Source organism: Megalobrama amblycephala, linkage group LG22 (assembly GCF_018812025.1).
Source record: "Megalobrama amblycephala isolate DHTTF-2021 linkage group LG22, ASM1881202v1, whole genome shotgun sequence".
In the NCBI taxonomy this organism is placed as follows: domain Eukaryota; kingdom Metazoa; phylum Chordata; class Actinopteri; order Cypriniformes; family Xenocyprididae; genus Megalobrama; species Megalobrama amblycephala.
In genome coordinates this window covers 17,928,650-17,948,263 of record NC_063065.1, presented here as the reverse complement: position 1 = coordinate 17,948,263, position 19,614 = coordinate 17,928,650, and the positions used below count along the sequence as shown (strand labels likewise).

General features: G+C 35.0%; 1 protein-coding gene across 2 annotated transcripts in view; it reads right to left on the bottom strand.

Annotated features, from left to right (window-relative positions):
• tpk1 (thiamin pyrophosphokinase 1) overlaps positions 1–18,089 on the bottom strand; it is a 92,876-nt gene extending 74,787 nt beyond the window's left edge. Inside the window, exons 1-3 of one of the 2 annotated variants that reach the window (XM_048174333.1) lie at positions 17,944–18,089; positions 12,677–12,747; positions 7,007–7,081 (exon numbers count right to left, since the gene is read on the bottom strand). In XM_048174333.1, the coding sequence (XP_048030290.1) occupies positions 7,007–7,081; positions 12,677–12,716 (115 nt within the window). In that variant the 5' untranslated portion in view covers positions 12,717–12,747; positions 17,944–18,089. The remainder of the gene's footprint in view (positions 1–7,006; positions 7,082–12,676; positions 12,748–17,943) is intronic. The other variant, XM_048174332.1, reaches the window with a different exon arrangement.
• Positions 18,090–19,614: the final 1,525 nt, after the last annotated feature.

Here is a 19,614-nt window from a genome sequence, read left to right as displayed (position 1 = left end):
TCTAAATGTTTCGTTAGCGTGTTGCTAATGTACCGTTAAATGTGGTTAAAGTTACCATCGTTTCTTACTGTATTCACGGAGACAAGAGCCGTCACTATTTTCATTTTTAAACACTTGCAGTCTGTATAATGCATAAACACAACTTCATTCTTTATAAATCTCTCCAACAGTGTAGCATTAGCCGTTAGCCACGGAGCATAGCCTCAAACTCATTCAGAATCAATGTAAACATCAAAATAAACACTTTACTTACGCGATTAGACATGCTGCATGACGAACACTTTGTAAAGATCCATTTTGAGGGTTATATTAGCTGTGTGAACTTTGTTTATGCTGTTTAAGGCAAGCGCGAGCTCTTGGGGCGTGGAGCACCAGATTTAAAGGGCCACACACCCTGAATCGGCTCATTTCTAATTATGCCCCAAAATAGGCAGTTAAAAAAATTAATTTAAAAAAATCTATGGGGTATTTTGAGCTGAAACTTCACAGACACATTCAGGGGACACCTTAGACTTATATTACATCTTTTAAAAAAAAGTTCTAGGGCACCTTTAAGTGCACTTGCGCCATGCGCTTCAGACCATGCGCTTAGATCGTTAAAATAGCGCCCCTAATCTTTAAGGTTAAGTGTTAGTTAGCAACAGCACACAAGCATGCGCTAATGTAACCATCAAATAAACTACCACTATTTACTTGCATGAACTGTTAATCAACATGCAGTATATATAGCCTTGAAGTTCTGCAGCCCATTCCCGACCTAACCACAGGCATTACTCTTCACCACAATGGTAACCCAACAAAACTTCAAGTGATCCATCAAGTGATCCAAACTCATAATCCGCTCATTGACCAAAACGCTCAAAAAGATTAAAAAAAGAACACTGCCAAAACTCTATTGCTGTGTTGCAAAACAAACTGTCCGGTAAAGCAGGCCCTTTCACACTTTTCAATACAGAAGGAAGAATAATAGTGATTTCACATACCACAATATGTGGAAAAAGGTTTCTGGACGGGAGAGAAAATTGGCAAACTAGAGTGTGTATGATTTCTGTGGCACTGTCAATTCTTCAACACACCAAGCTTTTATCAAAACAGGAAGTTTGAAGCATTTCCTTCATTAAAACACCAGTGTTAGATGAGGCTGGAGAGGAACAGCGTACAGGAGGTGACTAAGGCTTCAACAAATCTGATTTGGTTTTCAAATTCAAACTTTAAGAATGACAGTCCACACTGTCATTTTGCAAGTGATGAAATTTGTTTTTGACAGTGTAGTCAATGTCAGGTGTGATGAATATCACTGATGATGTCAGCAGAATGGCAAGAGACTTTCTCGTACAGCAACTAAGAGTGTAAGTGTGGAAGTTTTGCCTCTGCTCATGTCTATAGTAGCATGACATCTCACCATGGTGCTGAACTAATAAGGTCCGTGAGACAACATAAGTGACATTTTACACACAAATTCATATTCAAAACCGCTGACTTGTACACTAATTTACATTCACTACATAGTTAATGTCATCTATATGATGAAAGAGTGAATGAAAATGAGTGTAAAAGCAGCTCCATAAAATATAAATGTAAAAATTCTGACAATGCAAAAAAAAAAGGTTAAAAATAAGATTCAAGTGGTTTGGATTGGGTTTGTAAACTTTGTATTTCATGTGTTTTTTTGCTGTTCACACTTCAAAAAAACTAAACAGATTTGAGTTGGGCACATCAAAAATTATTTTTCCACTTGTTACATATCAAATGTCTGAGGGAAGCTTCTGGTTTTAAATACACTACCATTTCAAAACTTTGGGGTCAGTAAGAATTTTTTTTATTTAATACTTTTATTTAGAAGGGATGGATTTAATTGAGTAAAAGTGACTGTAAAGACATATACATTGTAATAACATTGTTACAAAATTTTAAAATAAATGTTTTTCTATTCATCAAAGAATACTGAAAAAATGTATCACTGTTTCCCCTAAAACACTATACAGCACAACTGTTATAATAATAAGACATGTTTCTTAACCCACCAAATCAGCATATTAGAATGATTTATGAAGGATCATGTGACACTGAAGACTGGAGTAATGATGCTGAAAATTCAGCTTTGCCATCAGAAGAATCACATTTTAAAGGTCCCGTTCTTCGTGATCCCATGTTTCAAACTTTAGTTAGTGTGTAATGTTGCTGTTAGAGTATAAATAAAATCTGTAAAATTTTAAAGCTCAAAGTTCAATGCCAAGCGAGATATTTTATTTAACAGAAGTCGCCTACATCGAACGGCCAGTTTGGACTACATCCCTCTACTTCCTTCTTTAATGACGTCACTAAAACAGTTTTTTGACTAACCTCCGCCCACAGGAATACACAAAAAAAGGGGGCGTGGTCTTGTTGCGCTCCCACGGAGAAGAGCAAGAGATGCGTTTGTAGAGTGTGTTTGTCGCCATGTCGTCGAAACGCTGTTATTTTCATCCCGCAGTCCAATCACCTTTGTTTGGCCTTCCCAGGGACGCTGTACTTAGAGATCAATGGTTACAATTTATGTTTAACTCGGTTCCCGAAAATTATAATCCACATGTAAAACTATGTGCAGCACATTTTTCTGAGGACAGCTTCCTCAATCTCAATCAGTTTAAAGGTGGTACAGAGGATGTTTTCGTCGACTGAGTTTTTGAAATGAGCGCATGCGGAAGAACAACCCCCCTCCTTCAGTGTTTGTTTACCACCGGCATTCGCTGTGTTATTAAGCCGGGCACACAGTTAACGACTAGCTAAAACATTCTAAGACTGTGCTCAACATACAGCGATTGTTTCCTGCTCCTGAAGCAGATTTATATACTTTCACAAGAAATTTGAACACCGACTGTAATCGCAGACTGAACGCAACTGGCTCTGACTGGACGCGTTTGAGCGCGATCAGTCATAAGTATCAATTTACATTCATAATCGGCCTTACAATCGTTAAGTGTGTGCACGACCTAAAGCCGTGGATTCATTATGTCGGACTCACCGCAGGTGACGCATAATCTGCAGTTGTTACTCCTGTCTCCTGACAAAAACATTGCATGCGGAGTGTGGAAAGTTACTAGAGCGCACAGCCGCGCGTCTCTCACAAGGAACGTCATGGCAGTGATTGACAAGCCAGAGGGCCAATCGTTTACGTGATGATCGCGTAAACGATTGGCTGATGTTTTTAAGGCCCTACCTCGTGCACAGATGATGTATATTAATATTATTCCTTTCAGTGCACCTAATAAATAGTCTTTCATCAGTTAGTAAAGACAGTTTCAAGTAATATTGCAAAAATGTATAAAACAAAACATCCTCTGTACCACCTTTAATGCCGGATTCGCACAAAGATTATTCTTGAAAGATGGAGCAGAACCTGCTGTCGAATCACAACACAGGAACCGCTGGCACAATCAGAACTCGTTACGTATTTTTGAAGGAGGGACTTCATAGAACAAGGAAGTCATCAGCCCGTTTTTATGACAGTGGAAACAGCGGTATACAGATAAGTAAATTATGTGAAAAATACTGTGTTTTTTTTACACGCGAAACATGAACACATTATATTGCACACTATAAACACAATCAAAGCTTCAAAAAACCACGAAAAACGGGACCTTTAAAATATATGAAAAAAGAAATCAGAAATTTCAAATTGTAATAATATTCCACAATATTAATGGTTTTACTGAATTATCGATAAAATAATGCAGCTTTGATGAGCACAAGAAACTTCTTTCAAAAACATAAAAAGAAATCTTACCAACTCAGACTTTTGAATGGTACTACACTCTAAAAAATTCTGGGTTAAAAATAACCCAAGTTGGGTTAAAAATGGACAAACCCAGTGGGTCAGTTTCATTTAACTCATCTATTATTTAAAAACATACTATACGGCTGGCTTAAAATGAACCCAAAATAATTTTTTTATATAAAAAAATATATATACTGATTATAACTCTTGCTAGAGGCAAGAGTTATAATCAAAAGGTGAACATTTATTAATAAGCAATTTAATAAATGTTTATTTTTTAATTATTATTTATTAAACATATTAATAAATGTTAATTTCCAACCTTTTTGGATTCATTTTAAGCGAGCAACATAGAAATTTTTAAAATTGAGTTAGATTAATTAAATAAAACTAACGTTACCCAGCAGGTTGAGTCAAACATTTAACCAAACCACTGGATCAAAACAACCCAATCGCTGGGTTTGTCCATTTTAACCCAACTTAAAGGCCTGTTCACACCGGGACGAATATCGCGTCGTGACTAAACAACGGGCGCCAATGTGAGTGTGCACACCGACGCGAAAAACGCGAGGCGTAAAAGCGTAATTTTTTCAAAATCGGGTTCGTTTTTTTGGTTTGACGCGCCGCGTTAAAAACTGGCCGATCAATGAGATTGGCGCTTTTGTTCACGTGCCTGGAGCTGCTGAAGTTACAGTAAAACACGACTTGGTGGCGCTCAAGCACAAAACGGTCTTGCCGAGCACACAAGACGACAAAGAGAAAGTAAGTAGACGAGGAAGACCCCTACAAACTATCCCTGCGTCTCAAACAGCTCCCTAGCTTCCTAGGTCGTGTATTAGTATACCATGTAAATGAATGTGGCCGAATCCCTGATCAGTGCCCTGACTAGTGAAGTAGAGAGCTGATTGAGACGCACACTATGGGTGCTCTGCCACAGATGTGTATTATTTCTGTATTTTTACTTTTTTTTCCTTTTACATTCAAGAAATATAGTTGAGAATGTCTGTTTCATAAATATGTTTATTTACACTACCGTTCACTTGCACTATATACAGTATATATGTATGTATGTATGTATGCCATTTTATATATGCATTTTTTTTTTTAATCTTCTTTAACTTTATTAATATCATATGTTTATTTGCACTACCGTTAAGCACAAGCGCCACATACTGTCAGGGAGTGAATTTGCACTTTAACTCGGCGCATCGCCGGTGAAAATCGCTTGGGTGTGAACACAAAAAACGACTCGAAAAACGCTGACGATAAACGCGTGCGATATTCGTCCCGGTGTGTACATTTTTAACCCATCAATTTTTTAGAGTGTAGGGTACAAAACAGAAATAGACCCGAGAGTAGTTGGCATATTTATTTTGATGCTAACAAAAACAAGGCTGTGAGTAACAGTAGTATGATGGACACACAGGTAACAAACTACAATATAATGAACAAACTGTTCCTCACAACCTTGTTTTTGCTAGTTTTGAATGAAGTATGGCAGCTACTCTGAAGTCTAAGCATATAGCATACATCTACTAATCCACTAGTAAGTTACTTCTGCACAAAGCATTTCCGGTTCTAAATTCAGTACTAACAACTAGACTAAGAAAGAAGTGAACTTTTGAAAGCAGTTTTGACAAGAGTCCAAAAATGTGTTGGTATCTGCAAATAGCGGTCTTTGATCACCCAGTCCTATAGGGAGCTGCTGGTGCCACAGGCCCATAGGGCTGCACTTCTAAGGCTCACTGGAGGAGGGGCAGAGCTCCCTGCCCTGGTCCCTCAAGGAAAACCATCTGGATATGATTTCCATGCTCCCAGCAACGCACTCTTTGCCCACCTGCTTTGCCTCCAGAGCAAAGCTGCATGAAAAATGCACAGCATCTCTGATGCAAGGGCAGAGGAATTACATGATCAAGAGTTTTTAAATGAGATCAGCTTATGAAATGGAAAAAAAAAGCTAGTGCAACATGGTTGACAAACTCTCACCCGCATAAAAACAAAGCGGCAACCATCTTAAGAGAAGCATCTACATCAAATGAAAAACAAAAAGCAATTTCTTGACTTATTTTTACTGATGAACGGTTTGAGAGCCCGAAAAATCATGTATGTAAAAACTAGGGCAATCAAATGAATGCACAAAATTAGTCCAATTAATTATGAAAACAGAGTGCAATAGGAAAATTAATGCAATTAATCATGCCCCCCTAAACCTTTGTTAAAAATGTTGTTCAATAATTTATGTTCAGAAATGTTTTTCAATTATTTAGTCATCTGCCTCAGTAATGTAATGTCTGATGTAATGAATAATCTTCAGTTAAGAAAGTTTCACAGCAAAAATACATTAATAAATATGATTAATTAATTAGAATTTCATGAAATGAATTAGATTACGTTTTTAATTGACTGACAGCTCTAACATTCATATTTGCATACTTATGCTATGCCAGTTTCACAACAGTGTTCACAACTGTGTTAATTTAGTATTATTATATACCATTAAATTTATTAATATTTTGAGTGTATATATAGCTTTTATTGTATATTTTCAGTTTTCATTTTAATTTTAGTTTTTTTTTGTAAATTTGTAACAGGCTTGTGATTTTTTTTTTTTTTTTTTTTTTTTTTACATATTTCTATTCAGTTTTGATTTATATATATTTTTTCAGTTTTAGTTGTAGTAATTTTAGCGATTCAGCTTATTTTCTAATTTTCGTTCAAGTTTTGCAAGTTATTTTAAGATCTAATATTTATATAGATTGATTTCAATTAACGAAAACCATTTTAATAGCTTTAGTTAACAATATCAACATTGGGCCACACTGACAATTTCAACAAGAGAGAACACAGTGCATAGTATAAGTGTGTTGTATTCGGGACACAACTTATAACTAGTCATGGTCTACAATTCAATACGAGAGCTATAATTCAGGCCGCAATTGAAAATTGTTTGGGATCAACAAATAAAGGTTCCTGAAAGCACACAGCACTATAAAGACAAACAGAAAAATAAATGTTATATAATCATACCTCATCCAGCAGGGGATCAAAAAGATGACTAATGCATTATGGGTTATAGGGGGCTTTATAGCACACAGTGCCTCTATACATCACCAATTAGGCCTGTCTGACCTTATCCAGAGAGTTACGTGCCACGTATGTCACCATTCTCTACTTCACAAGCAAGCCAGACGAGCACAGACAAACATCAAATCAAAAGCCGATGTGTGATATTCATCACAAAATCAATACCTTTACTCCACAGCACATGGAAGTACCGCTCATCCAACGGCTGATTTAGGATAACCAAGCAAATCCTCTGTTTTCCTGGTGAAAGAACACAAAAGTGAACATTAATAGGCAGAAATATTTCAGCAGCATCCTGTGGTTATGATATAGTCTCAGTCCTTCCATTTACAGTGTGCAACTGAGAAAAACTCATTGTAATATTTAGCTTCATCTGGTGAGATTCAGCTCTAAATAGAAGCAGCTAATGAAAAGAGAAAGAGTAATGACTGTGATAATACAGGCTAAGGCCTTTGGTAATTGTCTAAACACAAACTCCGATGTATTTTCGCAACTGCTAGATGTGCTTTATGTGTAGCAATTTAAAGCAAGCTGTGTAATATTATCAGATCAATTTAAGCTAATTTTACAGATATTATATAACACCTAAAATGTAAAAGATCACTTTCATTTTTGTTGATACTTAAGAAAATCAATTATTAGTCAGTAAAGGACAGATTTTTTGAATAGTAGTATTTACTTATATATTTATTTAAATGAATGATTAAATAATAAATTACAGTAATGAAAATGAAAATTCTTAATCTTTCATCTAGAAGAAAACAAAATTTGGTTACACTGTAATTTTGAAAATTATAATTTTCGTTTTTAATGCTTCAATATAATGTTCTGTAAGGCATCCCAGTGCACCAAACAATCAAAAACTGCATGGGTTCACACATTTAATTGTGATACGTTTCAGAGCCAAGCTGCTCACACATTTGTAATTATAGTTATTCTAACATGAAGCAAATCAAACGTTTCTCCGTACAGCACAATGCTACAATTGAAGTCTCTACATGGATAAAGGCTGGCAGGATTAAGGACATACATCAGCATTAGAGCATTGTTTTTTTTTAGTGCACAATGTTAAAAAAGAATCACCAACATCACAGGATGAGGAAATGTGGTGAGTGGAGTACAAAGTGTACGTGTCAAAACTGTCTCCGAATAAATCACAAGTATCCTGATGCAGGCGTGAACAAAACACATCTTGCGGAACAGACTGGGGAAATATCAAGGTCCTGAGGTGCGAAAACATTGTATAAACTAATGAGAGCTATCGCAACACCCTTGACAGTGGCGAAAGGTAGACAACTCAAGAAGAAACAACATCTGTATTTTGCAACGGTTATACAAAATCTGTTTTTTTTTTCTTCACACATTTCAGTCACAGATCTCCTCTTCCTGTAAATTACATTTTTGACAGCGCACACTTTTAGTAGGGCACCAAGGACGTTTTCCACATTTGAATATTCGTCTCTGGGAATTATCAATTGAAATACAGAGAAATTATCATATACCAAATTAGCTGAGAGCTTGCTGTTCATTAGGATACAACAAATTTGCAATTCAACACAAACAAGCTGGGTTTGATTAGTTCACAAATTGGAATGAATAGGACATGAAACGCAATTTCTTATTCTAAACAGAGTTCCATTAAATATACATTTATTGAATATGTATGAATCGAAGGATCGTAAGCACATGCTGAGAATGCCGTATTTTTGGACTAGGTCAAAAATCTGGGCCATGTCTTCAGTCTTCATTTCACTGAAGGGCTATATAGAACATTTCAGAGAAGTGTAAGGTCACATGAGTCTATCTATTCCAGGGTATTTCTGTTCTCTTGAGTCTTTTGTTTCAAAATCTCTTGAGTATGTGAACCTTATGGGGAAATGGTGTGAAAATTAAGTACAGCAAGTACACTAAAAACAGTTCTTTACAGGAGAGAAAAGCTGTGTAGAAGCAAGAGTAAACAACTTTTAAGTTGAGATTTTGATAAAAAAAATAAAAAATAAGACAGATATACTGTACAGTGTGTCCATCATTATTAGGCAAGTCAATATTCCGATCTTATTTTTTACCAAGCACATTTTACCAATTCCAAACCCCATCAATCTTAATAACTACTATTGATTTTGTATATAATCATTTAAGTGATATATAATTGTTAAAGCCTGGAAGTGAAAAATGCCTTATTTTTCTCTCTCAAGATCCGTTAATGTACTAAAAACATATTTAAATCAGTTCATGTGAGTACAGTGGTTCAATATTAATATTATAAAGCGACGAGAATATTTTTGGTGCACCAAAAAAAATTAAAAAATAACGACGTATTTAGTGATTTCAAAACACTGCTTCAGGAAGCTTCGGAGCACAATGAATCAGCGTGTTGAATCAGTGCCAAAGTCACGTGATTTCAGCAGTTTGACACGTGATCCGAATCATGATTCGATACGCTGATTCATTATGCTCCGATGCTTCATGAAGCAGTGTTTTGAAATTGGCCATCACTATATAAGTCGTTATTTTGTTTTTTGGCGCACCAAAAATATTCTCGTCGCTTTATAATATTAATATTGAACCACTGTACTCACATGAACTGATTTAAATATGTTTTTAGTACATTAATAGATCTTGAGAGAGGAAATGTCATTGCTAGCTATATAGGCCTCACTGAGCCATCGGATTTCAACAAAAATATCTTAATTTGTGTTCTGAAGATTAACGAAGGTCTTACGGGTGTGGAGTAATAAATGACATTAATTTAAGTTTTGGATGGACTAACCCTTTAAGGTGTGACCATTGGACAAGAAATGCTCATTGGGGCAGCTGGGTCACAGAAAAACAGGTAGAGAAGAAAAAATGCATGTTAACTGCAAAAGAGTTTCTGGTGGTTTCACACTTAATTCTTTGCCTTAATTCTTAGTCTCCAGTGCCACCAACTCCAAACTACCTGGAGTCTCCAGAAGTACAAGGTGTCAGGCTCTCAGAGACTTTGCTATGGCAAAGAATCCTGAAACATGACACCCACTTAATAAGAACCACAAGCTGAAGTGTCATGAAATAGATGAAGACTGATTTTTAAAAAAAAGTTTTATGGACAGATAGGTTGAGAGTGACTCTTGAGGTATCAGCACCAGTTCAAGTCAGACAACGGCGGCGGTGACGAGGAGTCATGGTGTGAGCTGTTACTAACAATGAGCAAGATGGACCTTTCAGGGTAGGAGATGGACTTAAAATGAACTCCCAAAACTTACTGTCAGATTCTGGAAGATAAATACTTCAAACAATGGTACAAGAGGAAGTGGTGCTGGTCCCTCAAGAGTCACTCTCAGCCTACCGGTCTATAAATCCTTTTAAAAAAATAAATCAGTCTTCATGTATTTCACAACACTTCAGCTTGTGATTCTTATTAAGTGGGGATTTCAGAGGTTTTTTTTTTTAGAATTTTACCTTAGCAAAGAGAATCTGACACTTTGTACTTCTGGAGACTCCAAGTAGGTCACAGTTCAGGAAAATATTAGCACTGGAGACTGAAGGGTTCCTGATGGTTTCACACCTAATTCTTTACCTTAAAGGATTAGTTCACTTCAGAATGAAAATGTCCTGATAATTGACTCACCCCCATGTCATCCAAGATGTTTATGTCTTTCTTTCTTCAGTCGAAAAGAAATTAAGGTTTTTGAGGAAAACATTCCAGGATTTTTCTCCATATAGTGGACTTCAACAGCTACCAACGGGTTGAAGGTCCAAATTTCAATTTAAATGCAGCTTCAAAGGGCTCTACACAATCCCAGACGAGGAATAAGGGTTCTAGCGAAACGTGTTTTAAGAATTTTCACATTGGAGCACTTTTTCAAGGCCTTTTATGTCTTGTTAAACAGCATTGTTTGCAGTTAGCGGTATAAGATGTAGGTTTCGTGGTGAAATACGGCGTAAAGTTGTACAACCATTTAGTAAATTCGACCATGAACATTCTTCACCACCTTACCGGCAAAAATGTGCAGGGAGGATAACAGCAGGACAAAAGTTGATGTTAGTCATTGAGAATGCATTCATTACTATAATGACCACAGGAGGTCTCAGACACATTGAAAAAGCTTGGCTGCAATTCTTGGCCAATCATTAGAGCCTGATTACTTACTTTCCGGTCATGTATTTATGGTGCACCTACCCAGACAGGGATATAATTATGAATAAAAAAATTCCACCAGAAGACATCTATTATTTTGCTGTAGATTGCTCTCAGATTAAATGGGGCTGTTTTGTCCAGTTAATGCATGGGGGGCTGTTATCCATTTCTGTGAAAAGTTAACTTGACTGGTGGGATCATTAGCTGATTGCCAAATTGCTTCTACCATCTTGTTAAAAAGCAAAAAACTAAGTCACATCCAGCATTGCCTGGAAATACTTGGACTTGGAAATAAAGAAATGTGTTAAAGAGTTAGTTCAATCAAAAATGAAAATTCTGTCATTAATTTCTCACCCTCATGACGCTCCGCACCCGTAAGACCTTCGTTCATCTTCGGAACACAAATTAAGATATTTTTCATAAAATCCGATGGCTCAGTGAGGTTTCCGTTGCCAGCAAGACAATTAACACTTTCAATGCCCAGAAAGGTACTAAAGATACATTTAAAACAGTTCATGTGACTACAGTGGTTCAACCTTAATGTTATGAAGCAACGAGAATACTTTTTGTGCACCCAACAATATCTAGTGATGGTCGATTTCAAAACACTGCTTCATGAAGCTTCGAAGCTTTACGAATCTTTTATTTCGAATCAGTGGTTCGGAGTGTGCATCAAACTGCCAAATTCCCCAGTGGTGAACCATTGAAATTTCGAAACACTTATCACGTAACGAAGCCTCGTTTACTGAAATCACAAGTTTGATATGTGCTTCGAAACACTGATTCATAACAAAAGATTCGTAAAGCTTCGAAGCTTCATGAAGCGGTGTTTTGAAATCGCCCATCACTAAATATTGTTGAATAAAGTCGTTATTTTGTTTTTTGGCGCACAAAAAGTATTATCGTTGCTTCATAACCACTGTAATCACATGAACTGCTTTAAATATGTTTTTAGTACCTTTCTGTTAATTGTCTTGCTGGCAATGGAAGCCTCACTGAGCCATCGGATTTATGAAAAATATCTTAATTTGTGTTCCGAAGATGAACGAAGGTCTTACGGGTGTGGAACGACATTAGGGTAAGTAATTAATGACAGAATTTTAATTTTTGATTGAACTAACCCTTTAAATTGGCTTGTTTTAATAATTCCTAATTTTTGCTCAAGTAAACAGCACAGTTTTAGGTTAATCTATTCATAGAACCAATAATAAATGTACAGATCTAATAAAAACACACCCAGAAATCCACATTGTGTGATAAAATATGCAAAACAGACATTTGGCATCATCAATATGCTCATGTTGGTGTAGTCTCATCTGTGCAAACCAAGTAAATGATTAAAAAATATGATTACACCTGAATAAACACTGCGGAGAAGCATATGAAAAGCAGAAATGATGGACATAGGAAACCATTTCATTCCTTTGAAAATCTTATTCTCATCCTCAGTGAATAAAAAAAAAAAAAAAAACACTGAAAGTAAAATATTTTCATTAAAATTCAGTAATAACGTGTAAGACATAGCACATTATAATAACTGTGAACATGCAAAGTGGCAAATTTAAAGTCTTTGTAAAATGTAGTTCATTGTAACCGTGCTGAACTTCTGTGATGTATTTATTAACTACGTTTATGTTCTTCTAGACAAAGTGTAAATGCATGCATGGGCAAGAATAAATACATTCAGACGTTTAAATTGGTTTCAAATGAATAAATACCTGAAGGCAAAAGGCAATCTAATGGAGCGAATTCATCCATGGTCGTGTTTATAATAAGCTGGATTCATCAACTGAAGAAGAAAACAAATAAAAACATATTAAGAGACAACAACAAAAAGGTCTTCGTTTCTGTAGAATGAATATCTGACAAATTAGATGTTCTAATCAAAATTTTATAATATGACAGATAAAGTAATACACTGAAATCTAAAACACAATAGATCATTTAAAGAGTCTAATATACAAGATAAAAACATGGAAGAAATGTTCAGCGCTCACCTTCTTTCACAGTCTTGTCTATATGAACTCACTGCCCTGTGAATACTAACTTTTCCTATCTAACTTACCTATGCTCTACTCCTGTAATATGTTACTAGTTTAAGGGTAGTCTCACACAGCCAAATTACTATTCCACACCACAGATTATTCTGCTCAGGAATCACCCACGTAGAGAAGAGAAGACAAGACAACAGCACACATTTGCATGTGTGATATTGCTTAACAAACAAAAGCTAACAACCTTTTAGACACAATATTGTGCTACTTTTGTATTTTTGCTTATTATAATTGCAAATAAATATAAAATAACCATTGCATGCCTCCTAGTATTTAAAGGTGCCCTAGAATTAAAAATTTAATTTACCTTGGCATAGTTAAATAACAAGAGTTCAGTACATGGAAATGACATACAGTGAGTCTCAAACTCCATTGTTTCCTCCTTCTTATATAAATCTCATTTGTTTAAAAGACCTCTGAAGAACAGGCGAATCTCAACATAACACCGACTGTTACGTAACAGTCGGGGTGTACGCCCCCAATATTTGCATATGCCAGCCCATGTTCCCAACATTATGAAAGGCATTAGACAAGGGCAGCCAGTAACGTCTGGAGCAGCACAGCCAAATCATCAGACTAGGTAAGCAAGCAAGAACAATAGTGAAAAATGGCAGATGGAGCAATAATAACTGTCATGATCCATGATATCATGATATTTTTAGTGATATTTGTAAACTGTCTTTCTAAATGTTTCGTTAGCATGTTGCTAATGTACTGTTTAATGTGGTTAAAGTTACCATCGTTTATTACTGTATTCACGGAGACAAGAGCCGTCGCTATTTTCATTTTTAAACACTTGCAGTCTGTATAATGCATAAACACAACTTCATTCTTTATAAATCTCTCCAACAGAGTAGCATTAGCCGTTAGCCACGGAGCACAGCTTCAAATTCATTCAGAATCAATGTAAACAATATAACAGTATACAATACTCACATAATCCGACGCATGCATGCCGCATGCATGACGAACACTTTGTAAAGATCCATTTGAGGGTTATATTAGCTGTGTAAACTTTGTTTAGGCACTGTTTAAGGCAAGCGCGAGCTCCGTGGGCGGGGAGCGTCAGCATTTAAAGGGGCCGCACAGCATAAATCGGCTCATATTTAATGATGCCCTAAAACAGGCAGTTAAAAAAATTTATTTAAAATTTTTTTTAAACTTCACAAAACTGAAACTTCACAGACACATTCAGGGGACACCTTAGACTTATATTACATCTTGTAAAAAACCGTTCGATGGCACCTTTAATTCTTCAATGAATGAGTGTTTTTGAATAAATCCCTTGAGTGAATAATTCAATGATGATAATAATAATAATAATAGCCTACGTGTTAGCTTATTTTAATAATTTCAGAAAAGAACCCTTGTAAAATTTGCAATGAATGTGCAATGTAAGTGTATTTCAAATCTTAAAAGTATATTTTTTTAAAAAACCTGCTTGCAGATAATATAATATTACTGAAATAAAAGGCCACTTAAAGAGAGTACACTTAACTGTTTCATAACACATTTAAGTACACCTGCACATTAAAATGCATGTTGTAATAATGTCCAATTAAAAGTTTTACGTTTTAATTATCTGCCATCATGCTTTAAAGAAGCTCACTTATGTTGATGTGTTGACTAACATACTAAAGCACATGTAAGGTATTACAATTATAACTGTAGTGTGTTGTTAATATTATATTTCAAGTTATTTATATTTTAAATGTAATTACTACTTCATTATTACAAATGTGCAACTAAATATATTTAAATAATACATGACTTATAAGTTTAATTAGAAATTACATTAAAGTATATTTAGTTTACAATAAATGGTATATTTAGCTCAGGGTAGTATTTTAACCGTATTTCAAAGAGAATATAAGTTATTATGTAATTACATATGTTTTTAATTTAATTTAAATTAACACGACTGTTTGACTTGACTTTAACATACTTTTAGAAAGAGTACTTATTATGGAATGAATATATTTAAGTGCATTCATTCTTCACAGCTACGTAGCTAAAGTTTTAAACAACACCTCATTTAAATGATAAACAGAAATGTTTCAAGCTTCAGAACCAGAAATAGAATTTCATTGATTGTTGTATGCTGTCCTGAAGCAGATATCTTATCCTGGCTGATTATGAAAGCACTGGTTGAGAGGACACCACTCTGAGCTTTATATACAAGATAAATATATAATTATTTACTCAACACAGTGCAAAATGTCATTACTTGGATCAATCCTGCTGGGAGTAACAGATCAATAGAGGTAGAGAGGTGCATCCCTAACACTCTGCCAAAATGGATCAACATAGCAACTAAAAGGGGCTAATCCAACCTGACACCCACAAAACTATTGATGAAATCTGAGTGCTGTCAAAAAGACACTGCACCAGAAACTCAAGAAACTCAAGCAGGTGGGCCTTAAAGGAGCAGTGCACCCAAAATGAAAACTCATCATTTATTGTATTATTATAATTTACCCTCATGTCAAATCAAGTCCGTATGACTTTCTTTCTTCAGTGGAACACAAAGAGAGAGTTTGAAGAATCATTCTGGTCTTTTTTTTTTCTTACAAAAACACATCGTATCGCTTCAGAAGGCATTTATTAACCCACTGGAGTCGTATAGATTAATTTTATGATGGATGAATGCGCTTTTTGAAGCTTCAAAAACTCGGACACTATTCAATGCCATTACAAAGCTGGGAATATAACGCGGATTGTGATCGGCTAAAAGAAGAAAATCGTTTACACCTAGGATGGCTTGAGGGTGAGTAAATTATGGGATGATATTCATTTTGAGGTTAACTATTCCTTTAAAGGGTTAGTTCACCCAAAAACTGTGAAAATTATGTCATTAATGACTCACCCTCATGTCGTTCCAAACCCGTAAGACCTTCGTTCATCTTCGGAACACAGTTTAAGATATTTTAGATTTAGTCCCAGAGCTTTCTGTCCCTCCATTGAAAATGTATGTACGGTATACTGTCCATGTCCAGAAAGGTAATAAAAGCATCATCAAAGGAGTCCATGTGACATCAGTGGGTTAGTTAGAATTTTTTGAAGCATCAAAAATACATTTTGGTCCAAAAGTAACAAAAACTACGACTTTATTCAACATTGTCTTCTCTTCCGGGTCTGTTGTCAATCCGCGTTCACGACTCCGCAGTGACGTGTTATCTGGTGCGCCCGAGCTTCGTTTACAGTCTGAGGGAGACGCACGCTGTAACAAAACAACCTTCGCAAACATGTCCAAGGATTTCGACACGGAGGAAGACTTTTTGCTCAGCCATATTTATTTGACCCAGAATTGACAACAGACCTGGAAGAGAATACAATGCTGAATAAAGTCGTAGTTTTTGTTATTTTTGGACCAAAATGTATTTTCGATGCGTCAAAAAAATTCTAACTGACCCTCTGATGTCACATGTACTACTTTGATGATGTTTTTATTACCCTTCTGGACATGGACAGTATACCGTACATACATTTTCAATGAAGGGACAGAAAGCTCTCGGACTAAATCTAAAATATCTTAATTTGTGTTCTGAAGATGAATCTTATGGGTTTGTAACAACATGAGGGTGAGTCATTAATGACATCATTTTCATTTTTGGGTGAACTAACCCTTTAAATGTTCTTCCCAATAGCTGTTTACATGTACGGAAATAAACCATTTATAATTGAATGACTGCTTCAATTGGACTGAAAAGCCTTGATATAAACACCTCAATCAATCAATGAATCAATTCAAATGAAATTTTGATCGGATTGAAAGGAGAGGTGGAGGCCTGAAATAATACGATCAGCAGGAAAAAATAAGGCATGAATCAGACTATTTTCTCTATCGGACTCAAAAATACTTTACAACCAGGCGCACAGGCATGGAAAAGAGTGACCAGCCCAATCCTTTAAAATTTCTCCATTTGTGTTCCAGAGAATTAAGTCACACATGTGTTTGTTGTGCAAGTTGCTTTTGAGAATTTGCAATTAGTATAATTACTATCATTAAATTGTTGAAACATTCATCAGCTTGAAAAGGTGATTCTGATGGTAAACACCTCACAATTATCTTCATCACAACACAGTAAAAGACAAGGGTTGAGGGAGGTTTTTTTTTTTTTTTAAACTTCAAAAGGAAAGACTAACAGTAGTTTAAAAAAAATCAGCCTTATCAATGGCTAAAGTAAGTTCTTTCTTTCCTCCATTGTGTCTTTAATTAATTTGGCCCTTGTTGTGTAGTTTTTTCCCCTCTGGGTGTTTTTGTAATTAGCTTTATTGACTGAAATTTCAAGGCTCTCTGACTTAGTCTGGGGAAATTCTCTGCTTGACATCAGTTGTTTTTGTACTTTAAAGAAGAGCCAGAGTTCATTCTAAGGTTGAGTGCCCAAATAATTTAGTTTACAAACTTTAATAACTCCCTCATTATGTGCACAACTAAATCACACAAGTGCTTCTTCAGACACAGAATGTATTTTTAATGAAAGTCAAATATCATTATCTACAGCTTTCAGCTCTGGCACGATTTCACTCAAATCTTTAGCAAAGCTCACTACTTAAACTTCAGCAGGCCGAGTTTCACTCTCTAGTCTCTCAAAGTAAACCTCAAGAGATATTGTAAAAAAAAATAATTACATCACGAAAATTAATACATACATTATATAAACTATGAGAAATAATCCATCCATAAAAGTGATGGAGAAGATAAACATGCCATCAAAATGTACAGAGAACCCAGAGCGACTTACTGAACACTTACTGAACATTTGGCTTTTTCACAAACCTAGACAGCTGACTAACTAAACAGCTGACATATGCGCGTTCAGCGTTCGACTAGAAAACATTTCTGGGGGCATCAAACGCAAATAAAATCGCTATCTAGGTAGTCAGCTCGCTAGGTTAACAGACACAGCATGTATCTCTAGTGTACTCACTCTGTGAATGGATATCCAGCAGCATGCGTCCAGTCCACATTTGTGTACAATCAACGAGTGCCGAAGACAAGCGCTTGAGCTCCAGAATATTGTGTGACGTTTGTCACAGCGACATCTAGAGGTGGATTGTACACCTACACGGATTCTATTGAGGTCGTCGTCCAGAATGCGACAGACAGACAGACAGACAGACAGACAGACAGATAGATAGATAGATAGATAGATAGATAGATAGATAGATAGATAGATAGATAGATAGATAGATAGATAGATAGATAGATAGATAGATAGATAGATAGATCTGTAAAAATAAATAAATACACAATTAAATAAGTAAATAAATAATTAGGTAAATAAATAAAGAACAAGAAACGATTTAAATAAATAAACAAAAATGCAAAAATAAATAAATACACAATTAAACAAAGGGGTATATATATATATATATATATATATATATATATATATATATATATATATATATATATATATATATATATATATATATAAAGTTTGGGATCGGTAAGATTTTTAATGTTTTTAAAAGAAGTTTTGTCTGCTCACCAAGGCTTAATTTATTTAATTAAAAATACTGTAAAAACAGTAATATTGTGAAAAAATATTACACTTTAAAATAACTGTTTTCTATTTGAATATATTTTACAAAGTAATTTATTCTCGTGTTGGAAAAGCTGAATTTTCAGCATCATTACTCCAGTCTTCAGTGTCACATGATCTTTCAGAAATCATTCTAATATGATGATTAGTTCCTCAATAAATATTTGTTATTATTATCAATGTTGAAAACAGTTCAAAAGAACAGCATTTATCTAAAATACAAAGCTTTTGTAACATTTTACACTACCGTTCAAAAGTTTGGGGTCAGTAAGAATTTTTATTTTTATTTTTTTGAAAAGAAATTAAAGAAATTAATACTTTTATTCAGCAAGGATGCATTAAAGGAATAGTTCACTTTTAAATAAACTTTTCCTGATAATTTACTCACCTCCATGTCATCCAAGATGTCCATGTCTTTCTTTCTTCAGTTGAAAAGAAATTTAAGTTTTTGATGAAAACATTCCAGGAATTTTCTCATTATAGTGGACTTGAATGGGCACCAAACGATTGAAGGTCAAAATTAGTTTCACTGCAGGTTCAAATTGTTCTACATGATCCCAGATGAGAAATAAGGGTCTTATCTAGTGAAACCATCGCTCATTTTTTTTAAAAAATTGAAAATTATATACGTTTTTAACCTTAAATGCTCATCTTGAACTAGCTCTCTTCTTCTTATCTATTTGAATTCCAGCAGTGTAGATGCAGCTAAGCGTATTACTGCCCTCCACAGGTCAAAGTTTGAACTAATTTTTATATGCAATATGCTAGTTCAATAGTATATAACAATTAGTTCAAACTTTGACCTGTGGAGGGCAGTAGTAATACACTTAGCTGCATCTACACTGCTGGAATTCAAATAGAGAAGAAGAAGAAGAAGAAGAGAGCAAGTTCAAGATGTGCATTTAAGGTTAAAAATTATATACTTTTCTATTTTTTCTATTCATCAAAGAATCCTGAAAAAAAAAAATTGTACACAAATATTTTGTACAATTGTAAACAATAAATGTTTCTTGAGCAGCAAATTGACATATTAGAATGATTTCTGAAGGAACA